Below are 25,825 nucleotides of genomic sequence, written 5' to 3'. Positions count from 1 at the left end.
TTTCACTGCTATCACAGAAACAGAAGTTTCTGCAATTTTGATAAAAATCCAATTTAAACTAAATCAGAAGGAGAGTATGTCAGATTTCCTTTCGATCCAGCGAGAATGGTGGAGCAGAACGAGCTGCTGACTAGAATTGAGAAGACAGAAATTCTCCTTCTAGATTTGACTCTTCATTTTCCTCTGTGACAGTGGGCCAATTTCCTAACCTATCTGATTCTGTTGTCACCTCTGTCGAGTAGCAGTCACAGAATTTTAGCACCACAAGGCTCTTCTTTAGAAGTCATTAAAATCCAACCCTCCTAGCTTATTATCTAGGAAATGAAGCCCAGGGAAGTGTAGTCCTTACTCATTGTCCCAGAGGTGGTACCTATCTTACCGCTCTCTTTGGGTTTTGTGAAAGTCAAATGACATAAACACATATAATACAATGTAAAAATACATTTGTAAAGTGTACAAAACTAAACGTATTCAAGATATTGTTGACAGTGTACCTTTATATACCATTATTATGATGTGCATCCATTGTATGCATTTAAAGGGAGTGCTTAAGTAATAGTGCCATTGATAGGAAAGGAAAAGTTCATTTTTTAATATTATTCTAAATCACTATTCAAGCCTACTGGAGCCAGACTTTAGAAACATGCAGCTCCCGTGTTAGAGATTCTGAAAAGAGTGTGCTAGGTGCCTTCTGGTGAATTCTCAGCATTTTAGTTCATGTTGGCTTGGAGTCACTTGATTTGTCTAGTTGAAGAACATTTGTGCTTTTGCAACTCCAGTAGGATTTGAATCCAGATTTTGAAATTTTTATGCAGCATAATGAACAGGCATGTCTATAAGCACATAAAATAATGAATGGGGGATTGGATTGATTCCGAATGAGTGGATTTTCTCTTGAATAATGTCTTTGCTTATAGCCATTGAAATCTGTTAATTGGCCTTTTCTTCTTTCCATTCACATATTTATAGAGTAGCAGTGGCACAATGTTACAATGTTATAAAAGAATTAAACCAAAGAGCCAATCTTTCAGAAAAATAAAATGGCATATTTATGTATAAAATTCAACAAATATTTATTGATTAAAGTTTTCACATGGAATTCTACTCTCAGTGGGTAATAGTGCATTTTTCTTTTTTTTTTTACTACTTGCCATATTCCTATAAATCTAAAAAAGGGAATGTAGAAATGAAATTGATATCAAACCTAATGTTGTTTGGAAATACTTAAAATTTATAAATGTTTAAGTTAATGTTCAGCAGCGGTCTTGTATCCATTAGCTTAAAGGTCTGATTAACATAAATATGCTTATTGCAAATTAAAATCTCAGAAGACATGCATCAAAGTTGGGAATGTACCTTGAATTTTATCATTGCATGTCCCTCCTTGGTGCCTTGGTTAACTCCAGTGAAATCCCAGTGGGAAATCCCAATGAAGGAAGATTTCCATTTACCCAGAATACCATTAGCATGGTATAAATGAACATGGAATTCAGAGGTCCAGGTCAAATTTGAATTCAGTCAAAGGATACCCTTATCAAACAATTAGAGTAGTAAACAGTGTTAAGATGATATAGAAGACAGCGCATCACAGTATGATAGAGAATGATATATATTCTGCCTTTTTCCTTCTTCTAAACAAAGATTAGGTCATTAAGCCGTTCTATGAGAGACCGTATACCAAATCCCAGGATTTATTTATATTTCTTTTTCCTTCTCTCATTCCCTCTCCATCTTCTTACCTCCCACTTTTTTTCTCACGTCTCTTTACCCCCACCACTCCCCTGCCAAATCTTCATTATCCTTTCACCGTGCTAGTCCTGCTTAAAGATGATCAGGTCCAGAAATGTCATCACCCTCTCATGTAAACCCCCACTGGCTTTCTAAAGAGAAGCTGGTCCCAGGCAAAAATGAACCCAGAGGTGTCTGAAGCCAACTTGCACATCACTCCTTTTCCTTAATATTCCTCATATAGTTTTTTGTTTGCTTGTTTGCTTGTTTGTTTGCGGTACGCGGGCCTCTCACTGTTGTGGCCTCTCCCGTTGCGGAGCACAGACTCCGGACGCACAGGCTCAGCGGCCATGGCTTACGGGCCCAGCCGCTCCGTGGCATGTGAGATCTTCCCAGACTGGGGCACGAACCCGTGTCCCCTGCATCGGCAGGCGGACTCTCAACCACTGCGCCACCAGGGAAGCTCCTTCATATAGTTTTAAATGTTTACTGTCCTCTCTTCCATTTCAGGTTGGAAATTAAGCCCAGTAGTTGGAGCTGTATATGGGCCCGAGTTGTATGCAGGTAGTATTTAAGTTAATTTTTCCATTTGTGTTATTTATATGTATTTTAAAAATCTATTGTTTTTCAGTTTCCTATTCCTTTGTAATCTTTTTGCACTTTTTCATTTCTTAAATGCACTCAGCATCCAGCTTTCAAGCAGATGTGTCCCTAGGCAATGACGCGGCAGTGCCCCTGTCAGGAAGAGGGGGCATCAACACTTACATTCCTTTAATCAGTAAGTAGCCTATGTTGACCTGGCATGGCTTTTGACTGTTGTGAGTAAACAGTGATGTGTTGGTCTTTTTTTTCCCCCAAATATAATACATAACTGAAAAGGAGGCATTCACGAGAAAGATAAATACTATCACAGTGCCCTGTCCTGCTTATTAGCCTGTGCTAGATAGAATCTTTTTGACCAAATGTTAAGATGGCCAAAAAGCATAAATAGTTGGAAAAGTTGGAAGGGGGTGAGGACATGTAAAGAAAATTTTAGTCTGCACTTTGTAATGAAGAAAACAAAAGAAGTAATTATTTGTGGAATGTGTTGTACATGTTATCTGCAAGTCAGCTTTGGGCCCTTGAGTCGAATATCCCTCAAAAGCCCCTCCAGTATTATTGCTTATTCTCAGCTCTGTTGATATCTCTAAAGTCATTTTGACCTGAGCCATTTAGCCATTTAGCAAGAGATATAATTAAACAGAGTTCAGTGGACATGGAATCAGTGTCTCTGTGTGCTTTCTAGAGGACAGCACACTTAAAATAAGCCCTTAGAAAATGTCTGCCTCTTTAAAGGATTACAAGGCTGCAGGGGAGAGGTAGTTTCCCTCTCACCTCACATTTCTGAATTGAAATATTTTAGATAAAGAATAAGGTTGACTAATGAAATGTCTGAAGACTACTGTGTGCCTTGGAGTGTGGCAGCATGTCAAAACACAAAAGAATATTCTTATGAAGAATAATTATTATATGCAGGTAATAACGTTTGGAAACAAGGTTAATAATTAGCCAGTGAAAGAGTTTATATCAATCAATTTAAACTGCCCATAGAAATTAAAAGTCTCGTCTCCATTATGGCAGTAGTGCTCAGAGCTTCCTGACCCGTTTCTCCTCGGCTTGCATTGTAAGGCTGAAATTGGGAAGAAACAAAGAAAACTCACTCAAGATTTGTGATGAATGAGGCATGGAGTCAATTAGTTTGGGCATATTGTATATTTCCATTTCTTTTTGAGAAAAGATGTAATGTCGAGGTGTCTTTCCTGTAATTGGTGCAAAGCAAGCTGTGATTGTACACGTGCTGTTGAATGCAAGTTGGCATTTCTGTCGTATTTTGGGTCTCCCTTTAGTTCCTGGCTTCCCTTACCCAACTGCAGCCACCACGGCGGCCGCTTTCAGAGGAGCCCACCTGAGGGGCAGGGGGCGGACAGTATACGGTGCAGTCCGAGCGGTACCTCCAACAGCCATTCCCGCCTATCCAGGGTAAGCAGTAGATTCCAAAATAAGCAACCGCACAAAAACAGAAAACCATGGCCCTCGTATAACTTCTGGGATGTTGCCGTGCCACATAGTAGAGATTCTGTGAATATTTGCAAATTAACGGATTAGATGGAAAGAACCGTACCATTGTCAGAATGTAACAAAATATCAATTCATTATATAAATCTTCATTTTGGCCACCTTAAGCCCTCACAGTAGTGGCTTAAGACAGTAGCCAGAGCTGTGTTGTGTTCACTAGCAGTGTGTTGGCATGGAGTTCACTCAGCATCGCACGAATTTGGATTAACACTCCTGCAGAGAACCAAACTAGAAGCTCAAGATTGTAGTGCAAGACTGCATCTGCTGGATTCACGCCCCTCACCACCACCCTTACTGGGGCTGAGGCTCTCACATGTGCCCTCCCTTGTGGTTTCACCGCCTGGGTGGTGAGCAGCAGAGCTACTTACCCACAATGGATTTGCTTTCTTTGTAGGAAATGGATTAAAAGAGGTTAATTCAAAGATGAACCAAGTCCAATTGAATCAAGGGAGAAAGGGAGAAGTAGGAAGAATTAAACTACAGTTGGCTTCCGAATGATAATAAAACAACTAATGGAGCTGAGCATCCTTCACCCTTTGATTTTTGTATGGAGGGTGTCTCATGCAGTGGAATGATTCCATAGCAACAAATAAATCCTTTGTTATTGAATGGGGGAGAAGGAGTGAAGATGGCAGGTTTTGTTTTCAGTTGTTTTTCAGTGTCAACCTAAAATGTATATTTTTGTAAAGAGTGGACTTTTATAAGTTAGTTGTATCAGGACTTTCTTTCTTCAAAGATGTGACGTTTGTGTTCTTCATCTTTTCTCTGCCTGTGACGGGTTTTTTTTCCATATTCTTAATGAAGAATAAACAGTGGCAGAGGAGCCTATTCATTGCTACATAGTTAAAATGTAAAGGGAAAGAGCCTCCTTTGTAGGTCCTTTTCTGACGGCAAAATTGACTGTGAGGTGTACTAATTTAGCATTCATTCATAGACCAAAGGGACATGCCATTTGGGGTCCTTAATTACACAGAATTAAAGCATTTTTATCAGACAAGACAAATATGCATGTTGAAATGGGCAGGCTTCAGAAGCCACTGGAAGGGAACGACTTTAGAAATAAACTTGTTTGCAGTTTATAGATGTTTAAATCCCATGCATTCCATCATCTCCATCTTCTGCCATTACTTACTTTTAATTTTATCCTTTTTTTCCTCTCAACTTGACCTTTGACCTTCAACCTCTGACATCTCCTTTTAAAGAAGTGAATAAAGATGCAGTATTGTTTCATCAAGAAATAGTCAAGTAAAACATAAAACTGAACCTTGGAAGTTCTACACACTAGGAAAATTGTTTTATGAAGCATCTTCCATTTCAATCCAAGAGATTTTACCATCATGTTTGCAAAGAGATACTGCTCACCAGAAACATGGGACTTCTTTTATTTTGTAATATTCCTGAGTTACTTTATAAAGTGGTTGAATTCATTCCTATTCAATATAGGTCATTTCAGTATATTGGCCAAACTTGAGAACCCATTCTCTACCAAGTCTGTGTCAGGTATATATTTGCTCAAAGATATTTTATCTTTATGTCTAATCACATCAGTTTCTGTGCATTACATTGAACACTAATTTCCCATGTTTTCTTTTTTATTAACTAAACCACCTGTTTACATGGAAGATGGCAAGGAATAAGTCCAGTATTTTATGAGGAATGGCCTAAAATTGCTTTTCAGCTTAGTAAACTAATTTTATCATTAATCATTGTGTTCTAGCCTCCTTGTGGCATTTGATATAGGGAATATTGGAATTCTTCTAGAATTTGGGTGAATATTCCCAGTGAGTGATACAGCTTAGCATAAAACGTATTCCTTTTTAATGCCACCACTCTTCTCTATAGAAGAAATATTTTTCAGTCATTGCCTATATCCCCTTACTGAAATAGTTGAAGGCTAATTAATCACCACTTGGCATCAGTGCTTTGCATTTTATCAGCCTTCGCATTATGAACAAGTCTCTTTTTTACTAAAATGCAATTGAGAGACAGATTACTGTCTAATATCATACTTTAACTGCAGTTGGAGACTGTGAAAATGGACAGAATTCAGCTACCTGAACCTCACGGATGAGTTTAATTTGCCTGTTGTATAATACAAGGGCACAGCATAATAGGGGCATTGCAAAGTGTGATCATACTATCCAGTAAATACAACAAAATGTCACTGGGAGTAGAATTCAGAAACTTTCCAACTACATATAAAAAATAAGTTATTTTCATATTCAAGTTAAAAATATAATTTGATAACCTCACTTGCTAGTTTGTTTATTGTAACAGAGAAGGTAGTGGTGAAAATTTCCAGCTTGTTTAGATGAATAAATGATAAATAGATCTTCTAATTTTACATAACCAAATCTTGATTTAACGAATATGAATAAGGAAGTCGTCTTTTTTCTCTACTGCTATTCCATATCTTTTGGTCCCAAAATAATGTTTTGGGGAAGTTATATGCACAAAATACCTCAAAAAGTTTGAAATCTATATTTTAATTATAATAGTTTAGTGTTGCTTAGGATTAAAAAAAGAGTCATGTATTTTGTTTGTTCAATACAAATTCATTTTCTAAACAGAGAGTAAACACTTCTATTCCTAATCAGCTACCTTCTCAATTTTATTCATTTAAATAAAACAGGTCATGCCCAGAACCTCAGTTATCAGTTGAATTTTTCAGAATTCCATGAATATTCTTATGGTCAAAAAAGAACCCTTAAAGTCTTCCAATTACTCCTCCCACTCTGGATTATATTGTTACTATCTGGGATCCCCACTGCACCTTTCAATTCTTGGACCTTGGACCAATCACCTTAACCTTTAGCTCATTACCTCTGCTTGTGAAAGCAATGCATTGTGGGTATTTTTGGTTGTGTTTTGTTTGTTTTTTTTTTAATTACATTTCTCTGTTTACTTTGGTCAGAATTGATTGACTTGTTTTTCTGAGGTGTTGCATTGGTTCTTAAAATGCTGAATAATAATACTTTGCATGCTTGTGTGATCAGCCAAATCTTATCGCATGTCTAATGTGCAGGGTAAAAAAGCAGGTGATGTATGGATATCAGGAAAAAAATTACATGTTACTATGAAACTGATAACAAAATACTAAACATAATTTTGAAACATACTTTGCATACAGGTCCTGCCCTAGTGGAATTCTTTGGGTTCTTTTTCATGTTAACCCCTCTCTACACAACCCCTGCCCACCCCCACCCCCACCCCCTCACACACACACATACACATACACATACACACACCCCTTTTGGAGCTCTTTAAAGAAAAACTTCCTCTTAGGACAAACTTATTTTTTAAAAAATACTCCAGATATGAAAAGTTGTTGTTTCCAATCCAGCAGATTTTCAATAGCTGTATTAGGCCCTCTGGGAATACACTTTATTTTTTTCATCCTACTTTAATTACCAAACTGGCAGGTGGTTCCTTCCAGGGTTTCCTTCCTCCCCTGCCATGCCTGTCCCGGAGCTGCCGAGAGAGCTTGTGCCCCTGTGCTCCTCCTGGCTGACTGACCCCGGCCCCAAGCCCAGGGTCCGTATTCATACATCACCTGCCCGTGTAGAGCGCATGTGCATGCTGCCGTCCTCAATAACCGGAATGTGTTTCTGTTCTTTTGTTTTTTTGTTTTTGTTTTTGTGTGGATTTTCTGCAGTGTGGTTTACCAGGACGGATTTTACGGTGCTGACCTCTATGTAAGTACACACACCGGGGCCTTCTCGACCCCATCCCCTGACGAGCCAGCCTTTTTTTTCTGTTTCTTTGGTTTGGTTTGGTTTTTTTTTTCTTTTTTTAATATAATTTAATTTTTATTTTCATTTTCCTTGTGGATATATATATATATATATTTATATATTTAAGAATGCAAGCATGCTTCTCTGCCACTGCGCTTGCCCCTGGGTGCAAAAACTAAGCCTTTGGGTTTCCTGATCATTGCTAGAGTCAGTCTACTGGACATATTCTTTTCCCTTCCCTACACCCACATATGTTCTGTGTACCACAAATATACTTGCGAGATGATCAGCAGGTTTAAAGTCTTTTCTTACTATTGTCTCATGTGCATACATAAATAACAGGACTAGCTTAGCCTGAAACCAACTCTTTCCCTTTTCTGCTTTTCTTCTCATTTCACATCCCTCTTTAGATCATTAGAGCTTTGATTTATGTAGATGGCAGGAAGCTTTCTGAAATGTGTCTTTTCCTGTTTCACATACTTGGAGAGAGCATTGTCTTGTGAAAGTGAAATAAGGAACTGATGCCAGTGAAGGGTGGGTAGGAATAAGAGAAAACCACATACTCAGTGCATAAGGCTTTTCTGTATCAGAAGGTCCACAGCCAGGGGGGCTTTTTTCTTAACAGCCATCTAGAGGGAAACGAGGGGCATCATTAGCAACCTAGACTCTTTTACAAACATTTGACCATTGTACAAGATTTGTTGATTCGACCAGCCATGCTAACATCTTTATTACCATCCATTATTTAAACAGTCTAGCTATAGCTCAAGTTCCATGATTGGTGGTCACACATTATTTAAAATATGGACAAAGTGATCTAACTGACAAAAAGAGTCAAGTTTTTGAGTTTTGCAAGTCTTTTATTAGGACCTCTCTCCAAAGATCTTTTTCGGAATGCAAGCTTGGTCTAACCACCCACATTGTTAAGACACAGTTTCCTGAGAAAAACTTGTCAGCATGAAATGATTCCTTGGGCATAGGGTAGAATTGTCTGGAAATGCCTTCTCCACCCTAACCTCCCCAGAGTCAATAAGGGTACCTTTTTTTTTTTTTTTTTTGCGATACGTGGGCCTCTCACTGTCGTGACCTCTTCCATTGCGGAGCACAGGCTCCGGACACGCAGGCCCAGTGGCCATGGCTCATGGGCCCAGCCGCTCCACAGCATGTGGGATCTTCCTGGACCGGGGCACGAACCCGTGTCCCCTGCATCGGCAGGCGGACTCTCAACCACTGCGCCACCAGGGAAGCCCAAGGGTACCTTTTTAATGAACTGTTTCCACAGTCTGCCAGAGATTCTCAGCAATCTGAAAACGTTAATGAACTTTCAGAATGCACTTGGAGGCCCTCTGTGTTGCAGGAACTAGAGAAAGGATAGAGCAGCTCTCTGAGATTCGGTGGGTGAGTTGTACACACCTGGCCTGTTTAGAGCAGGCCTTCAAAGAACGCTTTAATTTTTTTTTTTTTTTTTTTTTTCCGGTACGTGGGCCTCTCACTGTTGTGGCCTCTCCCGCTGCGGAGCACAGGCTCCGGATGCGCAGGCTCAGCGGCCATGGCTTATGGGCCCAGCCTCTCCGCGGCACGTGGGATCTTCCTGGACCGGGGCACGAACCCGTGTCCCCTGCATCGGCAGGCGGACTCTCAATCACTGCGCCACCAGGGAAGCCCCAAAGTACACTTTAATTTAACACATGCTTGAAGGAACCTTAGCCATGATTTGGTCCAGCGCTCTCACTTTGTAGATATGTTTCTTAGAGAGATTGTGACTTACCCAGATTACCTAAATTATTTGTTTAGCCAAACATAAAACCCAAATAATCCATATTTCATTAACTCTCTTAGTACTTTAATTAAAATCCACAACTTTCCTCCAGTGGTTTTCAAGAAGTAATGAAAGATCTTTTTTTCTTGTGCTCACCGTGAAACCTGAGGGTTGGGAAACTATATCCTACTTTTACACCAAAGTGCACTTTTCTAAATATACGTATTTATATATGCTCTTAGCGTGTACATTCTCCCATATACATTAGTATCCATAGTCTCATGACACTCACCTTTATGTTATTTAAGTTGTTTTCTTGAAATCTGGTCTATTAGAGTACACTTCCACTTGAATTATTTCTGAAGTCAGGTTTTTTTCTCAAATATCTTCCTTATTTGGGTATTTCTTAAGTGTGGCCTACTTCTACCTTATTAAGTCAACCAACCAAATATTTGTTTACAGTTCTCTCACTTCCTTAGTTTACAGTATATGATTTTATTAAGAGAGAGATGGTTTTTCTGTAGTCGTTGAGAAAATACTCTTGAATCTTACCGACTGGATCACCTTATCAAGCTGAACAGAAGTAGTTCAGTGACCTTGCCGAAACATTTTTTTGACCAGTGGCCCCTTGTTCATGAAAAGACTGAATAGTAATGGTATTTTTAGTTCTTGTCTTAAAGCAGTTACTTGGAGGAAAAAGTAGTGCTGAAATAATACCCGAACTCAAGAATGAAAAACAAGAATATGTGAGGAGGGAACTGTTGAGTGAGGCCTAGTGTCATTTTTAATACCGCTTTTAAAACTTCATATTCCATGTTCCACAAACAAACAACAAAAACCTCTATCATTTTACCTTGAGTTTGTTTCTCTTTCTCTCTGTACATTTTCCCTTATGTGGAAATCTATCAATATGCATTTAGTTCTCGTTTCCTCAGAAAAGAAAGAGAGGAGGGTTTATCTAGTATAAAAAGTGCCCTGAACCCAAGCTTGAAGAGACAACATGAGGGAAAATAGTTTAAGTTACTGGTTTTATTTAAGTTATATTAATTTAGGCTATTAACCGTGAAGGTTGTTTGTTTTGTTTTGATTATCTCTTTCCCTGTTCTGCTCTTAGGCCGTAATCCCTGCTAGCCATTTTCTTCCTCGCTGTGTCTTTTGTGACACATTCCTCTCAGGAGAACTGATCTAGCAATTGTGCCCATGATTTGTAAAGAGATTCGCCTTGCTGACTTGGGAGTGTAGCAGATAGATTATGTGTCTGCCCGCCCCGTCTTTTTTTCATCAGTAGAAAAGACATCATTCACCCTAATTCACTTTTTTAATGGGATAACAAACTGCTCCTAATTCTCATCCTGTGAAAAGCATGCTTGCATCCAAAGGAAAGAAAAGGCTGGTGGGCCCCTTAGCGGGCTTTTTTGTATGATTGTTTTCCTTCCACAGCTGTGTTTTTTGAACTGCTCTTCCTGTGTTCTGTTATAGAATAGTCTTACAGGAACCAATCATTAGCGCTAAAATACCTCAGGTAGGAGTGCCAGTGTGACCTGCCAATCAATCAGATTGTGGATTGCAGTGAAAAAATTGAATTATACTAACCATTCCAGCTCCACGTTAGAGATGGGAACAGAGGCTTTTTTGGACAAGCAAGACTTGTGAGCGTGTGATCTAAGCCCTGCTACCTCAGCAGTGCACCCAGTCGAGTTCCTTACAAGAGGGCACGTCCTCCAAAATTCAGTGCTCCTGTCCCATTGCCACACATCCGCCCCAGGTGTGTTATACGCACTGTCCCGTCACTGCCACCTCTTTTAGTTTGTCAATCACATTTATCCATGGTGTTTAAACTGGTCTTCTATATTTGGAGAGCTTAGAAATTTGGGACATTTTCTCACTACTGTGAAAGAAATGAGAAAAGGGAGAAGGTAGAATCCATCTAAACAGGACTCTGAATCTCGAATTGGACCCTGTCGTGAAATCATAGTAGTAATTGGGCTGTGCTGCTACGTAAGTTTGAAGTTGTCTTAAAAATCTAGACTTAAAATTGAAACATGTATTTCCCTTGCCCTCTTTTCCTTTCACCTTAAAACTAGATTAGTGAGTGCATTTGGATAAGGATGCACTGTTAGATTTGCTGAGAGCTGGGTGCTAGGAAAAAGAAAACAATAGACAGCTTTTCACAATTCAGTTAGTTTATTTATGTGGCTACCCAGCAAGCTGTGGGAAATGAACTGATTCGGGGAGGCGTGGAATAGTAGTGTTCGACAAGGTTAGTTAATTAAACGTCATCTCTCATCCATCATAAAAGTAGTAAGTGGAAGATACCAAGTTGGTCATAAAAATTTCTTTCCTTAACCCCAATTTTAATAAGATAAATTTAAAAGATTTTCCTTAAAAATTTTTCCTATCTACTCTTCCAAGTAGATAGGTCTCTCAATCAAAAGCAGTAACAATATTATCATTATTATGAGTTTTGTATTCACATCTGCGTTACTCACATTTAATGAAAGGTGCCATATTGCCACGGAAGAACTCTGTTCTCCTAACGAGCCCTCCTCATACAAGTTCAGTCTAGAGCAGTGCATCTCAGCCGGAGAGGGGAGGAGGGGAGGGGAAGGAGGGAGTTAGAATCGTGTAGAGACAAAGTGATTCCCAGAGGCACAGCCTTAGACCCAAGCTAGCTGGACTGGATCTCTGCTCTGCTGTAGTGATTTGAAGCATCACACCTGCCATTCTCCCCCCCGCCCCGCCCACCCCCACCCCCCACTCCCCTTGCTCTATAAATCTATACATCACATGTAGGGAACAAGCTTTCATTTTGTCTGCTGGTCTTGAAGTACACATTCTTCTCCTCAGTGTCACATTAATGTCATTGTCTTCCAGGTAGAAAGAAGGTGTCTTGACATCACATGCTCACCAAAGTCCTGTTTTATTGTAAATCCTAAAACAAAAAAGTAATAATAAAATTAATGGCCAGGTGAAAATCAAGACAAGGGAAGATTAAACTTGGACAGGCAGGGAAAGGCCAGGTGTAAGAGGGAGGATACGTAGAACCCTTCCATTTTGTTCTAGTTAAAACACAGCTGCAGAGCTGTGCAGAAGAATCATGTGGTCAGCGTGGCAATGCTGTAAAGTTCACTAGACAATAAAATTGGTTCAGAGTGGAGTAGAAAATCCCTAGGAGGTGACATTGGGTAATGCAAAAGTGAGACTTTAACAACAACAAAAGGATCTTAAAGGTAACAGCATTTTCCTTTGAAAAAGCTGGAAGTTGAAGGCAGGGATGTGTTACGGATATGAGAAAGGATAGCACACAGGAAATACTTTGGAAGAGCACTGGATCAGAATGTATGGGTGTTGACAGAGGGCAAGCATACAGGTGAGCACTGCGGGTCAGAACTGAATCAGGAAGGTTGAATTGGGGAGTGATACAGCATTGGGCTGTCCCAGTTGGGAGCGCTAGGAATCATTCAGAATGAATTACAAAGGAATAAGAAAGTAATTATTTTTAAAGGGGCTTGTGGATATTTGGACCAGGCTTAGCCATGCCAAATTTATCCAGCTGTCAGGTTCCAAAAAGCTGTCCGTGTGTGCCCTCTGACATTAGGGTGTGCTGTGGCCATGCTAATCCCCATTTTTTGTTTTATTTCAAATCACACACAGATAGAATCTGCAAACTGCTTCAGATCAAACAGGTCTGATTGTGTGTAAATACATATGTCCTTTTTAATTTTTATTATTAATGGTTGCTTCAGTTTTGCATCGGTGCATGGTTAAAAGCAATACACATCAGCTATCTCATGACTTCATATCTCCAAATGAATTATTTCTCCTCTTTTTTTGTTTGTTTGTTTGTGCAGTCAGCTGAAGAAATGTTAACATCTCACTCTAAATCTCTCAGTGGAGTCTCTGTTCCCTTCTCTGATATAACAGATGGGTTACTGCTTGTTATAATTATTAACATTGTGGTGTGGGCCAGGGCTAGGGTGGGCGAGATTGACTCTTCTTTGGGCTGGGGAGGGGCCAGTCGTTAGGGTCTGGAATGTTAACTCAAGTGGTGACTGACTGTTTCCGTAATACCAGGTCGTTGTGGCTGCACGCTCTAGTAATTGAGGCTGTGTACTTCACCGAGCTTGTGGTAGAGCCTAGGGCAAACCGCTGTCCCAAGAGAATGCTGGGATAGATAGAGTTAGCCAATCTGAGTCTGAACGTGGTGATTTTGCTGGTTGTTCTAGCTCCAGATGTTGGCATGCTTAGTTCTTAATGTGATTAATAAATGTGGCGCCATATCCCCTCCCCACGCCTGAACCCTGTCTCTCCTACCCCTCCCCCACCCTTGTTCTTTTTGAAAAACTTAAGAAACAGCAATGAAACCCTTGGTGTTTCAAACTGCACTTTGTTCTCATGTTCCATAAACAACTTCAGATTTGCTAATAGAAGTGAAAGTTGAAAAACAGTTTCTCAGCCTGGATTCTTTATGCATTCCAAAATCCAGAATAGAAATAAATATATCTGAATGTTCATTGGCTTGTATTATGGTGAGATGTTTTGTTGAATAACCGGTTTAAAGCACCAGCAGAAATACTTTGGACTAAGAATACAGCTAAGAGGAGGAATCCATGACATACAACTTAATTTTTCTAATTTTGGGGTAGTCATCAATGAATTAGCAAATCAGTTTATTGCGATATTACCTGCCCATCCTAAACACAGACCCCTCCCCTTTAAAGGGCCTCTCTGTAGCACCATTATCATAAAGTAATCAGAAGAGTAGATTTGTGGAAATATTATCTGCTTTTCTAAAAAATTAATGTAGTTTTTCTTAAAATTCTGTTGATATTCTCCTTGAGGCTTTTGTTGTCAGTAAGATATTTGCATCCCTGTCGTGTGTTCCTGAATTTGAATAGCGGAGAACCTCATCAAATTCAGGCTCCAGAGTCAGAGTTCACTCATAACAGAAGGAAAGGGCTGCAGATAGATTATCTTCGTTTCCTTCTGGCTTGGAGGGAGCCTTCTCTTCCACAGCCTGATCCATTTAAAATTGTCTTGATTAATAATAACATTACCCCCAAACCATTGAGGTTCCGATGGCTTCTTGCAGGTTGAGGAAGCTGAGGGGAAATGGCTATCAGTAACCTCATTCAGAATCTCCTTTTTTCCCCATGATTAGTCCAATACAGCTCAAATTTCATGATTTAATACAACCCCCAGCATCTCTGACACACCGAGACTTAACTGAGAGTCTAGTTAGTACTTTTATGAGAATGCATACCTCTTTCCCATGGCATAGAACTTCAGTTTTTAAATGTTTTACTCAGAAAGATATAAATTAGGCTTTAATTGCTTTTATTACCTTAATTTTTTCAATTTTTAGAGATTATTTTGGATTTTGAAGGAATGCTAAAGAGAAACCTCATGATGCTTGTTCGCCACATTATCCTCATCTACAAAGAAGTTTTACTAAACATGGCCCCTCTGTAAACTTCACACTAGCAAACTTGAATTCTAAACTAGTGGAATCATCTCTGGTGATACCAAAAAATTGAGCCTTCAAGGTTCATATAAAGCTTAAAATTTCAACTATGATGATTAGTGTGTTGTTTTGTTTAACAATCCTTTTACTGTTTCATTTTTTCTTTAGAAGTTTAAAAGGTAAAGAGACACTTGAGTTAGTTTATACATAAATGTATATGCTTATGTGTGTATGTATGGCAGTGTGTATGTTGCAGCCTGGATGTACGGCTTTGCCCAGATCAGTCTGGCCTGCCTGTTCCCATAGACCTGGCTAGAATTCAGAGGAAGCCTGTGGATCACAGATAGCCCCCGAGGGTACTTCCTGCCACAGCCCTATCCATTACCATCTCATCGCCAGTGTTTGGTAATACTAATCAGAGCTTTCTTATTTATAGGAATATCTATGGAAAGATTTATAATTGAGAAAACAATGCTTACTTTTCCAAGTCATTCACTTGAAGAACAAAGAAGGAATAGTACAAAACCACTGAAAGCCAGTCAGAGACTTTTTTTTCATGTATATTTGAAGCTGCTTCTGATGAATTTAAGGAGCATAAATTTAAAGAGCAGGAGTAAGCTTTCCCCCATGGTGCAGTGTCTTCAGTTAGAGAAAGCATAAATTATATAAGAAGTAAGCAAAAAGCTGTAGGAACCTCTGAGAAGAAATCGCAGGTATTTCCAGAGTAAGATTTGAACAGAAACAAAAGCAAGCTAGAAGCTTCCCTGTCAGATGGCTAAGAAGACAAGGGTCCCATTAGAAGATGGTTGTCTTCAATCCTAAGAAATGATACAGAAGTAAATTTGAAATTCTTCTGTAGGTTTAGCAAAAACTGAACATTGAAGGAATAGAAAGCAGAAAGTACAGGCCAGAAAGCTTCAGATGTCCATGAGAAAAGGACACAGTAATCTACAGAAACGAAACATGCTGTGCTCGCTGCTGAGGTGCCGTCCAAATGGACATAGCTGTATTTACCTATATTTGATGGGGAAATGACAGTAATAAAAGTACACACCTGAATTAGGTTTAGGTAAAAATAGATGAATTCTAGAAAGGTAAAGAAGAAGAAGGAAAGGTAGAGCTTGCCACTTTTTCAAATAGCCTGTCTCGTGTGGCATTTGTTGTTGTAATTATCTTTGAAAACCTTCATGAAGTATTTCACCCTGACATTGAAAACCTTTTGAGTATTTGGTTCACCTAAACCGAGGTGAAATAGCAGGACAGGGGAGTTGAAACTCTCTAGGACTGAGAGGATATTTGAACCCTTGGAAGAAAAGCTCCAGAACCTGCTGTGAGATTAGGATGTAAGAAGTCCCAAAACCTTTTAGGGAAGAAAAATAAATGCAGTTAAATGCTTGGGCGGGTGGGCTTCCTGATCTGTTTGAACCTAGTCCAAGGGTCCACAGCCCTTTGTAATCTGATTTGCCTGAGTCTGAAGTATAGATTGGACTTGGCAAACTTTTTTCTGTAGGGGGCCAAGTGGTAAAGATTTTCGGCTTCATAGGCCATATGGTCTCTGTCACAACTACTTTCAAAAACAGGAGGCCAACTGCATTGGTCCACAGATGGAGGTTTGCCAACCCCTGATCTACACTGGTTCTTCCTTCTAAGTATCGCTTGATTATCTTAGCCTCTTGGCAAACGCACTAGGCCACATGGAGCATAGCACTGTGGGGCCTTTCTTTATATACTCTAGTCTCTTAGCAATAGATCAATCCAAGTACGCATCAGAGAATCTGAAGTTAACACATATAAATTTAATGTTTTAATCTATAATTTACATTTCCTGTCAGGTAAAGTTCTCCCAACTTCCTGTAGGTATTTTCCCTGTTGAAAGTTCCAACGAAAACAGACCCAAAATCATATCTTCATTTTGGGGAGGGGGGTGGGCAGCGGGGGGATAAATTAGGAGTTTGGAATTACAATAGACACACTATTATATATAAAAATAGATAACCAACAAGGTTCTAGTGTAGAGCACAGGGAACTATACTCAATATCTTGTAATATTCTATAATGGAAAAGAATCTAAAAAAGAATAAATATATATATATGTGTGTAACTGAATCACTTTACTGTACACCTGAAACTAACACAACATTGTAAATCAACTATATTTCAATAAAAAAATGTTTTAAATCATATCTTCATTTCTTAAATTTGAGAAGAGGTTCTCCAGTGTAGTTTATTTTTGTTACAAATTGCAAAGCAAATCCCTGCCTTGGGTGGAGCTTAATTGTACACTAAGGAGTAACATGCAGACTGATGCAGTTTGAAACATTCTCTCCCCACGGATGTGTCTGTGTTCGTGTCTGTGTCTGTGTCTGCGTCTGCGTCCATCTGCGTGTGGGCGGGTGTGTGCTCGCCTGCCCCCCGGGGGAGAGGCATGTGTAAAGTCGGTTCTCCTCTCTCCTGTAGGGTGGATACGCAGCCTACAGATACGCACAGCCTGCTACTGCAACCGCTGCCACCGCCGCCGCCGCTGCCGCCGCCGCTTATAGCGACGGGTAGGTGCCGAGACGGGGGCGGGGAGCGCCAGGCCGCCCCGCGCCACCCCCTTTCCTTCCCCACGCTGTTTCCATAAGGGCACTTAGCCCCCGGGACTGCCTGCTGAGCTGGGTTTTCCACAGGCCTTCGGCCTGGACTCTACCCTGCCAAAAACCCAACGGCGCACAGGCTCACACTCCTCCCCTCCCTCCCGCTTGTTCCTGTGTGTTTCTGGCTTTGACCCCAATTTCCCTCTTCCTCATCTCCAGTGCCCTTCTTTTCCATTTTATAGAAGTAATTCAGAAAATTTCAGTTGCTGCCTTTAGGAGTAGAACGGAGAGATTTTTTCCATTCTGCCAGTTTTCTAATAACATTCCAAGACCAAGTTACAAGTCCTTAGCACAGTGAAACCCCTTAATTTTTTTTTTTTTTAATCACTGTCTTTCCTTTATCTCCCTGATTGGATCTCTTTTTCCAGTTATGGCAGGGTGTACACGGCCGACCCCTACCATGCCCTCGCCCCTGCCGCTAGCTATGGAGTTGGCGCTGTGGTAAGTAGATGTGCCTTTTATTTTTTCAAATGTTTTACTTCTTCTGACTTTTACCTACAGACTACAGAAGATCTAGGGAGGTGATAATTCAGCCCTTCTTCCATTGCCAAAGTGTTAAAACCAATAGGACTGTCTGGAAATTTCATATCACTTCTGTGTGTGTGCTGGTGTGAGCCGCCTGGCCTGGTTAAGGACGGCAGAAAGGAATGAGCAGTGACAGTCTGCCCTGAGTAGCGACGTTATTCGGGAGGAAGGAAGGGAACAGGTTGCTGTTTTATAATGGCTCAGATGTTGGACGCACACCTGTGGCAGAGTTTTACCGATAGGTGTTCTCAAAGACTTGGGGCACAAGACTCTCCAGTTTTCACAGTAAACTTTTCAGAGAACTTAACCTGTCTGCTTCAAATGCAGATGCCAAAGGATGTCCCTGCTATTCCTAAGCCTTCCAGCAGCTAGTACTAAAAATCACCAAGCAAATGCCTTACAAAGATATTTTATTACTAACATTTGTGGCAAAATATGGTATATTTCTTAGAAGTATACAAAAGTCATAGAGCTCATCTAGCATAATCCCCCTGTGCTCACTTCAGCAGCACATATACTGAAATTGGAATGATACGGAGAAGATTAGCAGGGCCCCTGTGCAGGGATGACACGCAAATTCGTGAAGCGTTCCATATTTTTAAAATAAAAATCCCCCTGACCAAACTCGAATCCCCCCTGCAGTATTTTTGTGTTGGCCTGGACACCTCTGGGGCCAATGACGGGACCCACTGGATTCAGCAAAGACTGGCCAGTCCACAGTGATACCTCCTTGTGCCAGAAGTTCTCTACCATCCACGGTGTCACTGGCCAACGGCCCGGAAACACAGATGACCGTGTCTGAGAGGGAGGCAGAACAATGGTCACAGTTAAGACATAAAGGATGTGAGAGAGCCTGCCACTTCCCACGCTAAATCTCTACTGATGAAGATCTGTGGAAGGAAGTAGTAGGGTTCTGTGGGGGTATGGGGGGTGGTGTTTAGAACTGAAGTAGAGACGTATGATATAAGGAAGTGATGGGAATTCCTGAGGTTTTATTTAGTGCCCAACTGATATAAGTCCTGTACTAAAAGAATGACCCAAGGAGCGATATGTTCCTAGGGAACTTTTGATTGAAAAAGATAATTCATTAGATTATGATTAAAGAAAGGAAAGAAGCCCACTTAAAACCCCAGTTTTACGTACCATATATATATATATATATATATATATATATATATATATATATATATATACACACACACACACACACAAAAGATATGTCAAGAAACAACCTGGTTAGTATTTTTTATAAATTACAGAGGAAATAGACTTTATTCGTTGAAAGATTAACTCAGGTTTAAATCCAGCACCATCTCAAACATGCGATGTGACAGAGATAGTGGTCAGAAGTAACGTGTTCTCCATTGTCAGGTAATGGGTAAGAAGGTAAGATCAGCAGTCTGCTTTAGGTCACGCTTGTAATGAGGTCGTCAAGGTAGACAAGACCCATGCTTTTAAAAAATCAAACTATTTACAGACTTGGTTTTAAACTTCATTGAAGTGCTCCTCTGTGCTAACTCACGTAAATAATGAACCATCAGCATACTCTCCCCTTGAGAATATCAGGTCAGCAGTAAATGTTTGGGCTGTGGTCTGAGCATCTTAGAGGCAGAAGTTGGTTTCCTGACCTCATGCACTAGACAACATCTAACCAGCTGATTTGAAGCTTCTAAGGAAGCTGTTTTTCCAAATCCCTCCTCAGGACATGTCTTCTTTTGTAATGTTTCTCTCATCAACCTTTTAATATTTTTGTGTCTTTAATTACTACAGGCGAGTTTATACCGAGGTGGCTACAGCCGATTTGCCCCTTACTGAAGTGACGTGAGACCCCTGCAAGTGGGACAGCCCCCCAGTTCATGAGGCCTGGCTATTGCAATATTTACTAGTAGAGGAACTCTATAGCAAGATGAAGAGGAAAAACAAACAAACAAAAAACACAAAAAAAGAGAGAATACTTTTTTATACCTCACTATGTTCTTTGAATATGTATTTTTCCTTTAAATTTCTGCCTTTAATTCTTTTGTTCCAAAGATTGTGCATTTTTTTCTTTTTTTCTTTTTTTTTAACTGTGGTAAAAAAAAAAAAAAATAACGCATTTCCATGTCTGTATGTCCGTGCTTAGCTTATTCTGTCAATCACGGAAGAGGCAGTCAATGAGGAAGGAGAGACATTAGGAGCTGATAAATGCGTCTGATCAGAAATCAGCAGACAGAATTACCAAAGTGTACCTGGTGCTGAGTGGCTGTGGGACGAGCAGAAGTGGAAGAGATCCCTCTGCAACAGGATATCCTTCTAGTCTTCTGAGTTTCTGGTCTTTGGCAGGCAATTCTGATTGGCTGTGGCTGGAATCCACATGCTAATAGACTATAGGAATGTGTGCTGGCAAAGCAGGAGAATCACTAAGACACTTTCCTCTCCTCTTCCCTCCTGTCTCCTCATTCTCTTTACAATCATCTTACACGCAAGGCCTGAGACAGTTGGCATCGTTTTTGGAATTATAGTATTAATATTTCCAGACATGTGCTCAGACTGTGGATAATAAACACCTCATTAGGAATCCAGTCTCGGAATGAACTCTGGAGTATGAAAAAGATCACTCTTTTCTTTCCTGTAAACCCTAGCATTCCTGCTGGGCTGCTTTTCCTTTCACTGAACCACAGCTTAGCTCATCTCTCCTTTTATTAACACCCTGCTCCCATGTCCTCGAGATTCAGGAATTTAGGACCCAGGGACAGAAGACTAAATAGCCAGTGGCCAGATGTCCCCGAGGCGTCTGGGCAGGGCTTGAGGGCTAGAAGTACAGATTGTCACGCGCCAGTGAAGAGGGGGAGGGCAAGAAAAGGGGTGTCAGACGATGTCAGGTTAAGGCGCCCTGATATTCCCGATCTTTCTCTCGCATCAAAAAGTCAGTACAAAGTAGAAAACAGATAATAAAGGCTCTGGTGGCAAAAGATAAGCACCGAGCCCTAGACCAGCCGTCCCCGGAGGTCTCTGTGAGCAGGACATGTGAGGGCAGGCGAAGGCACTTCGTTCAAGCTCCAAAGCCATAGGACTCTTCATCCTCCAGAGCCTTTACGAGTCACTTCTGTCCACAGTCTGGAGCCCTCGTGGCCACTCCACCCAGCTTCTCACTATCCTCCAAAGACACCCAGCTGAGCACCTGGACCACTTGGTACTCATGAACACTACAGGACATGAAACAAGCCCCCAAGGCTGCTCCCCTCCCGTACAGGAATGAGGGTCTGAAATGGCCAGGATCTCACATGTTGCCAGGAGGAGTCATGTGGTGGCCACCACAGTGAGTCACTGCTGTCACTACCTGGCTTCGACTTATCTGTCGTCAGACAGGGGAGAAAGTGTTTCTCTTCTAGCTCTTAGCTGTCAAAGGCAGGAGTCCTGCAGCATTTCCAAAATGAAGCCATTAGAAAATAGAAAAGCACGGTCCGTTTGGCTCCCTGGTCTATTCACATTGGTACTAGGGTGACCTTTCACCCGAGGGATAGCTGCTAAAGGGAGTAAGTAATTCAGAGACATGGAGCTTCTGGTTTGTTATGGGTTTGTTTTGGTTTGTTTGGTTTTTTTTTTACTCCTGCCTCCACCCGTGTTCTTGACTGATACTGATTCATGTCCCTGAATTAAAATGACTGACATATGACAGCATCAAACATTCTTTGTAAGGAGAGGGATCTGTGGGGGGGGACTGGCCTGTCGTGTGTAATACATATCTTCTCCCCCTTCAGAATCCTCTCTCTCCTAATAACTGGGAGGGAGGCTTCCCTGAAACTAGGGGAGACATCAAGGAAGCTAGAGGCCTCGATGCAATTCTTACTGATTCTGGGGAGGAATGCACAGAATAGGGGACACCAGACTGCCCAGTCCGTTGGCCATTGTTAAGGGTTCCCCTCCCCAAGCCAAAGTTTGGTTTGTTGCTGTTGAGACAATTTTTGTTGTGTGTGTATATAAATACTTTAGTTTGGGGTGTGGGAATGGGATGTGGGGCTTTCACAGGTCTAGGGAATGGGGGCAGGGAGGATTTTTTTCTTTCTTTTGCTTTTGTTTTGAGGGAGAGCATTTACTGAGTGAAGAAACTGAGAGAAATTTTGTGTCCTGTTCAAATAGGGACCATTCTCAGAAATGGCAAGCCACTGCTCAGTGGAGGCAAGGCCAAATTCTAAATGGCTGTATCCATAGCAGGGGAGGAAAATAGGGCAATGAGTTCAAGAATTTTCTATTCTTTTTTTCCAGAAAGAGGGAAAGATGATGGGAAAGGCAGAGGAGGCAGCTTCCACAGCCCTTTTACAAGAGGCAGAAGCCTGAGGTTTGTGCATTTCAGTTCAGCTGGTTCTGGCTGAGGACTCCATAGGCAAGCTCTGTGTTTTCCAGCGGGCCTCTGCTGCATTTCCAGGGATGGTTTTAATACTGCTTCCTTCAGCTCCTTTTACTAAGACTAAACAGAGTTCTGCTTGTTATTAAAGGGCCTTTGGTTTTCAGTGTCATCACTGAGCATTGGGGCTCTCGAAGCATCAACTCCCCATCAGCTTTTGAACTTTGAGATCGCATACAGGCAACTTCATCAGAGGCAGGTTCCTCGAAGCATCAGTGCTTGTTTATTCCTGACTCTAGTTCCTACTGGACTAAGAAACTGAGTCAGAAGAGAGTATGGCATCTTGTAAGTTTGTTAGAGGATGCTGGTGAATAATTCCGGAAAACGTATCCATGCTGAATCAGTTGCGACAGCTTTACTGTAGGTCACGATGTGGACTTCTATACTAAGCATCTTACTCTTAGAAGCTGGGCTCCTTTCAGGAGCCCTCTAGTGACCACCTTTATCTGAATATCCCTCTTTCAGCCCAGAGAGCTGTCCTTAGAGCTTTTCCAGAATTCCTTATATTACATAGTTCAGCTCCCACTGACCGAGCTCAGCTGTTGTGATTCGTCACTTTTAAGGCTCTCAGTTTTTACAAAGCCCGCTGTCACCATCCTCCTTCAGCAGCCACAGTTGGAACTGAGCCGATATTATTCTTCCTTGAAAAAGAAGGGGACTGGAGCTCAGCTCTTAGTTTAAGGGGAGCTAGCGGAGCTCTATTCAGTAGAAATCAATGATAGCAGCTTTCTCTCAAAAGTGTGACTCCTCAGGGGCTGAACTGCTCTTAGTTTAGTTTCTACTTTCCTAGAGCTCTAGCAGATAAGTCGGTGAATCACTACCACCCTGTAACTAGTCACATAGCTTCCAGGTAGGAAGGAGGTGTAAACTCGGAATGGAAGCAACCCCAAGGATCTGCAGGAAGGGCTGGATGGCCTCCCTTCCTTCTGGCGGGAGGATGAGGCCAAGGGCGGGAAGCAAGGGACAGCCCAGAGGGCACTGTAAGGGAAGGTGGGGGGTGTCATTGGGACCGCCCCCTTTCCCCAAGCCCAGCCGCTTCTCGGCTGCTTGCAACCCCCTAGCACAGAAACAGTTGCAGAATCGCAGACTTGTTTCCCCCAGAAAATAGGAGGAAAGGGACTTTGGGGGGTGGGGAAGGGGTAGTGGTGTTTTAAAAGCATAAGTTACCTGTTTGCACTGTTTTAAGATAGGAAAAAAAATAGTGGGCAAGGTGAACATCCAACGTAAATTTGTGTGTCTTTATTTTGTCATGCTCTTGAAAATGTTTGACCGTTTGTAGTATCCACCAGTGAAACCTGATTCTCTGTTGCATAAAACACGATTTTTTTGGAAATGTTACTGTCCGAAAGCCTCTTCCCTCCCTTTCCCCTTTGCTGTGTTCTTCCTTCATCCTCGCTTGACTGATCAACCAGGCAGTAGCCATCCAGGAGCTAGAGCGTGAAGCAGGGCCCTTCCCAAGTAGACTCTGGGTGTCCTAAGCCAGCATGTGCCCTCTGGTTTAGCGAGTGCCGTTGAGTCCCTGGCCCCCATCTTTAAAATAAGGCTTACAGACCAGGCTGCAGCAGGTTCTCAAATTCCCGAATCGGATGCACTAGGAAGGAGGGCGGAGGGGAGTCCTCGAATATGGCGGGTGGCCACAGTAGCTGAGTTCTCCACGTTCCCGGAACTGTAGCCAGTTACAGATTACTCAGGAAAACGGTCGATCACTTCAGCCATGGTAGTGCTGGTTGGCAGGGCTTGGTAACGGAGAGAACTGCTCATTGGCCACAACTCAAACCTTGCCTTTAAGGGGATTGCCAGCCGGGGCCCCTCCGCCTGGGAGTGACACACGCGCCCGCCAGTGTGGCGAGGGCTCAGCTCACACCAGCCAGCAAAAAGGGAACAGCGATGCTCTTCTCTCCCCCCTACCACCCGCCCCTGTTACCAACGCCAGATTCCCAGGGGGTGCATATGTTTTTGAATTTTTTAAAAATGTTTTTTGGTTTGGTTTTTCCGGGGACTGATGAGTGCTTTAAGCAATGTCGATACCCCACCCAGAACCGCAGCTTTGTCCTTTCTTGTATTTTCTGTTCACAGTATTGCGTGTGTGTGTGCTTGTCCTGGCAGCTCATTTTGGCTGTATTATATATCGAGTGATGAATTGATCCTCCTTTTTTTTTCCCCCTAAGGGATATGAATTTTTTTTTCTTGTGTTATAATTCTGCTTGTGAATAGCTGGAGCAAACCTGGGGCTGACACACGTAAGCTAGGGCTGCACAGTGCTGAGAGAGCCAGGCGGGGTGGCTTGTCCCTGACAGGCTGACCCACCTGAGTCTCTGAGCTTTTCAGTCCAAATCTCTGCAAGGCTAAAAATGCCACCGAACCTCCCCTCTTGTCCCCGCTCCCCGTGGCAGGGACAAAACCATCCCTACATGCAACGTGCAGTTTCTCCGGCCCCCTCCCATTGCCATGGCAAAACAGGTACCTATGGGGCATGGGGGCATCACATGGGATGCTTGTATAATCGACCACCTCGCCTTTTCTCCCCACTCCCCACTCCCCCACCCCCAAATCTTTTCCTAGGACACCCGAGCTGCTTGCCCAGGGTCCTGTTTCCCTACAAACTCCAGAGAAGCACCCAGGGCTTTGTGACAGTCTCTAATTCCCTCCCCTTCTTGTTAAGAATCATATTGTATAGTAGCTTTCAGACCATACAGTATTCATTGGGTTACTCCTATTATTATCAAGTAGCTGGAATTGTGAAGGTCGGAGTAGTTAGATCTTTAGCTTTTATTCCTTATTTTTTTTGTATTACTATCCATGTGTATAAATTATTGATCATGTTGCTGGCTTTTATAAACTCTAAGCGAAGGAGGAGCACTGCCTCTGCCTTTGCAAATGGTAATGAAGCACTGTTTTTAAATAAAAGGAGAAACACCATTCTTCGCCCTGGCCTGCGTGTGTTGATCCTCAACGACTTCTGTTGCCCCCCCCCCCCCATGCTCCAAAGATAGAACTTGCATTTGACTTTTGTAAGATGGAAAAAAGAAGGCGGCAAACACGACGCTCCCTGAATGAGATGAGGGGAGAGGGAAACACAGGCCCAGGCTGGTGCCATGGGACCTGCCCTCCGGCTCCTCCAGTCTTGACAGGAGCTGTCTTCCTGCTTCTGCCTTTGAAATCTTCCGCTTCACTTCTTCCCTTTTCCATCCTCTCCTGGTGTCCTCGCTGCCGCCCTCACCTGCCTCAGAAACTGCCCTCCAGGGGGCGCTTCCCGTCTGGCCACCTGTCACCTCTGTCACCTCTCCCCTGGCTCGGGCCACCACCCAGGCTCCCACACCTTTTCCTTCTGTATGGGGCCTGGGCCTTTTCCTCCTTCCCTGGGCTTCCTCAGCCACCCCTCCTGCACTGGTTTCTCTACCAGGAAGTCCCAAATCTCTGAAATTCCTCCTAAATCTGCAACTCCCTAACATCACTCAGATCGTCTCCTTTCCCGTTTCC

The 25,825-nt window shown here is 42.0% G+C and overlaps 1 protein-coding gene and 1 non-coding gene across 18 annotated transcripts in view; both read left to right on the top strand.

Moving 5' to 3' along the window:
• RBFOX2 (RNA binding fox-1 homolog 2) overlaps positions 1-25,266 on the top strand; it is a 262,326-nt gene extending 237,060 nt beyond the window's left edge. For 7 of the 17 annotated variants that reach the window (XM_027107497.1, XM_027107496.1, XM_027107505.1 and 4 more), the window contains 7 exons: positions 2,239-2,292; positions 2,414-2,506; positions 3,603-3,747; positions 7,499-7,538; positions 17,258-17,346; positions 17,805-17,877; positions 19,732-25,266. In XM_027107497.1, the coding sequence (XP_026963298.1) occupies positions 2,239-2,292; positions 2,414-2,506; positions 3,603-3,747; positions 7,499-7,538; positions 17,258-17,346; positions 17,805-17,877; positions 19,732-19,776 (539 nt within the window). In that variant the 3' untranslated portion in view covers positions 19,777-25,266. Of the gene's footprint in view, positions 1-2,238; positions 2,293-2,413; positions 2,507-3,602; positions 3,748-7,498; positions 7,539-8,859; positions 9,077-17,257; positions 17,347-17,804; positions 17,878-19,731 lie in introns of those variants that run through there. The other 10 variants (XM_027107500.1, XM_027107499.1, XM_027107511.1 and 7 more) reach the window with 5 other exon arrangements.
• On the top strand, positions 18,455-18,561 carry LOC113621379 (U6 spliceosomal RNA). Its single transcript, XR_003433165.1, has one exon. It is a non-coding gene; the product is annotated as a U6 spliceosomal RNA (small nuclear RNA).
• Positions 25,267-25,825: the final 559 nt, after the last annotated feature.

The sequence above is a fragment of the Aethalodelphis obliquidens genome, unplaced genomic scaffold, assembly GCF_003676395.1.
Source record: "Aethalodelphis obliquidens isolate GAN/ISIS:26980383/991018 unplaced genomic scaffold, ASM367639v1 scaffold8, whole genome shotgun sequence".
Taxonomy (NCBI): Eukaryota; Metazoa; Chordata; class Mammalia; order Artiodactyla; family Delphinidae; genus Aethalodelphis; species Aethalodelphis obliquidens.
This window is presented reverse-complemented; position numbering and strand designations above follow the sequence as displayed.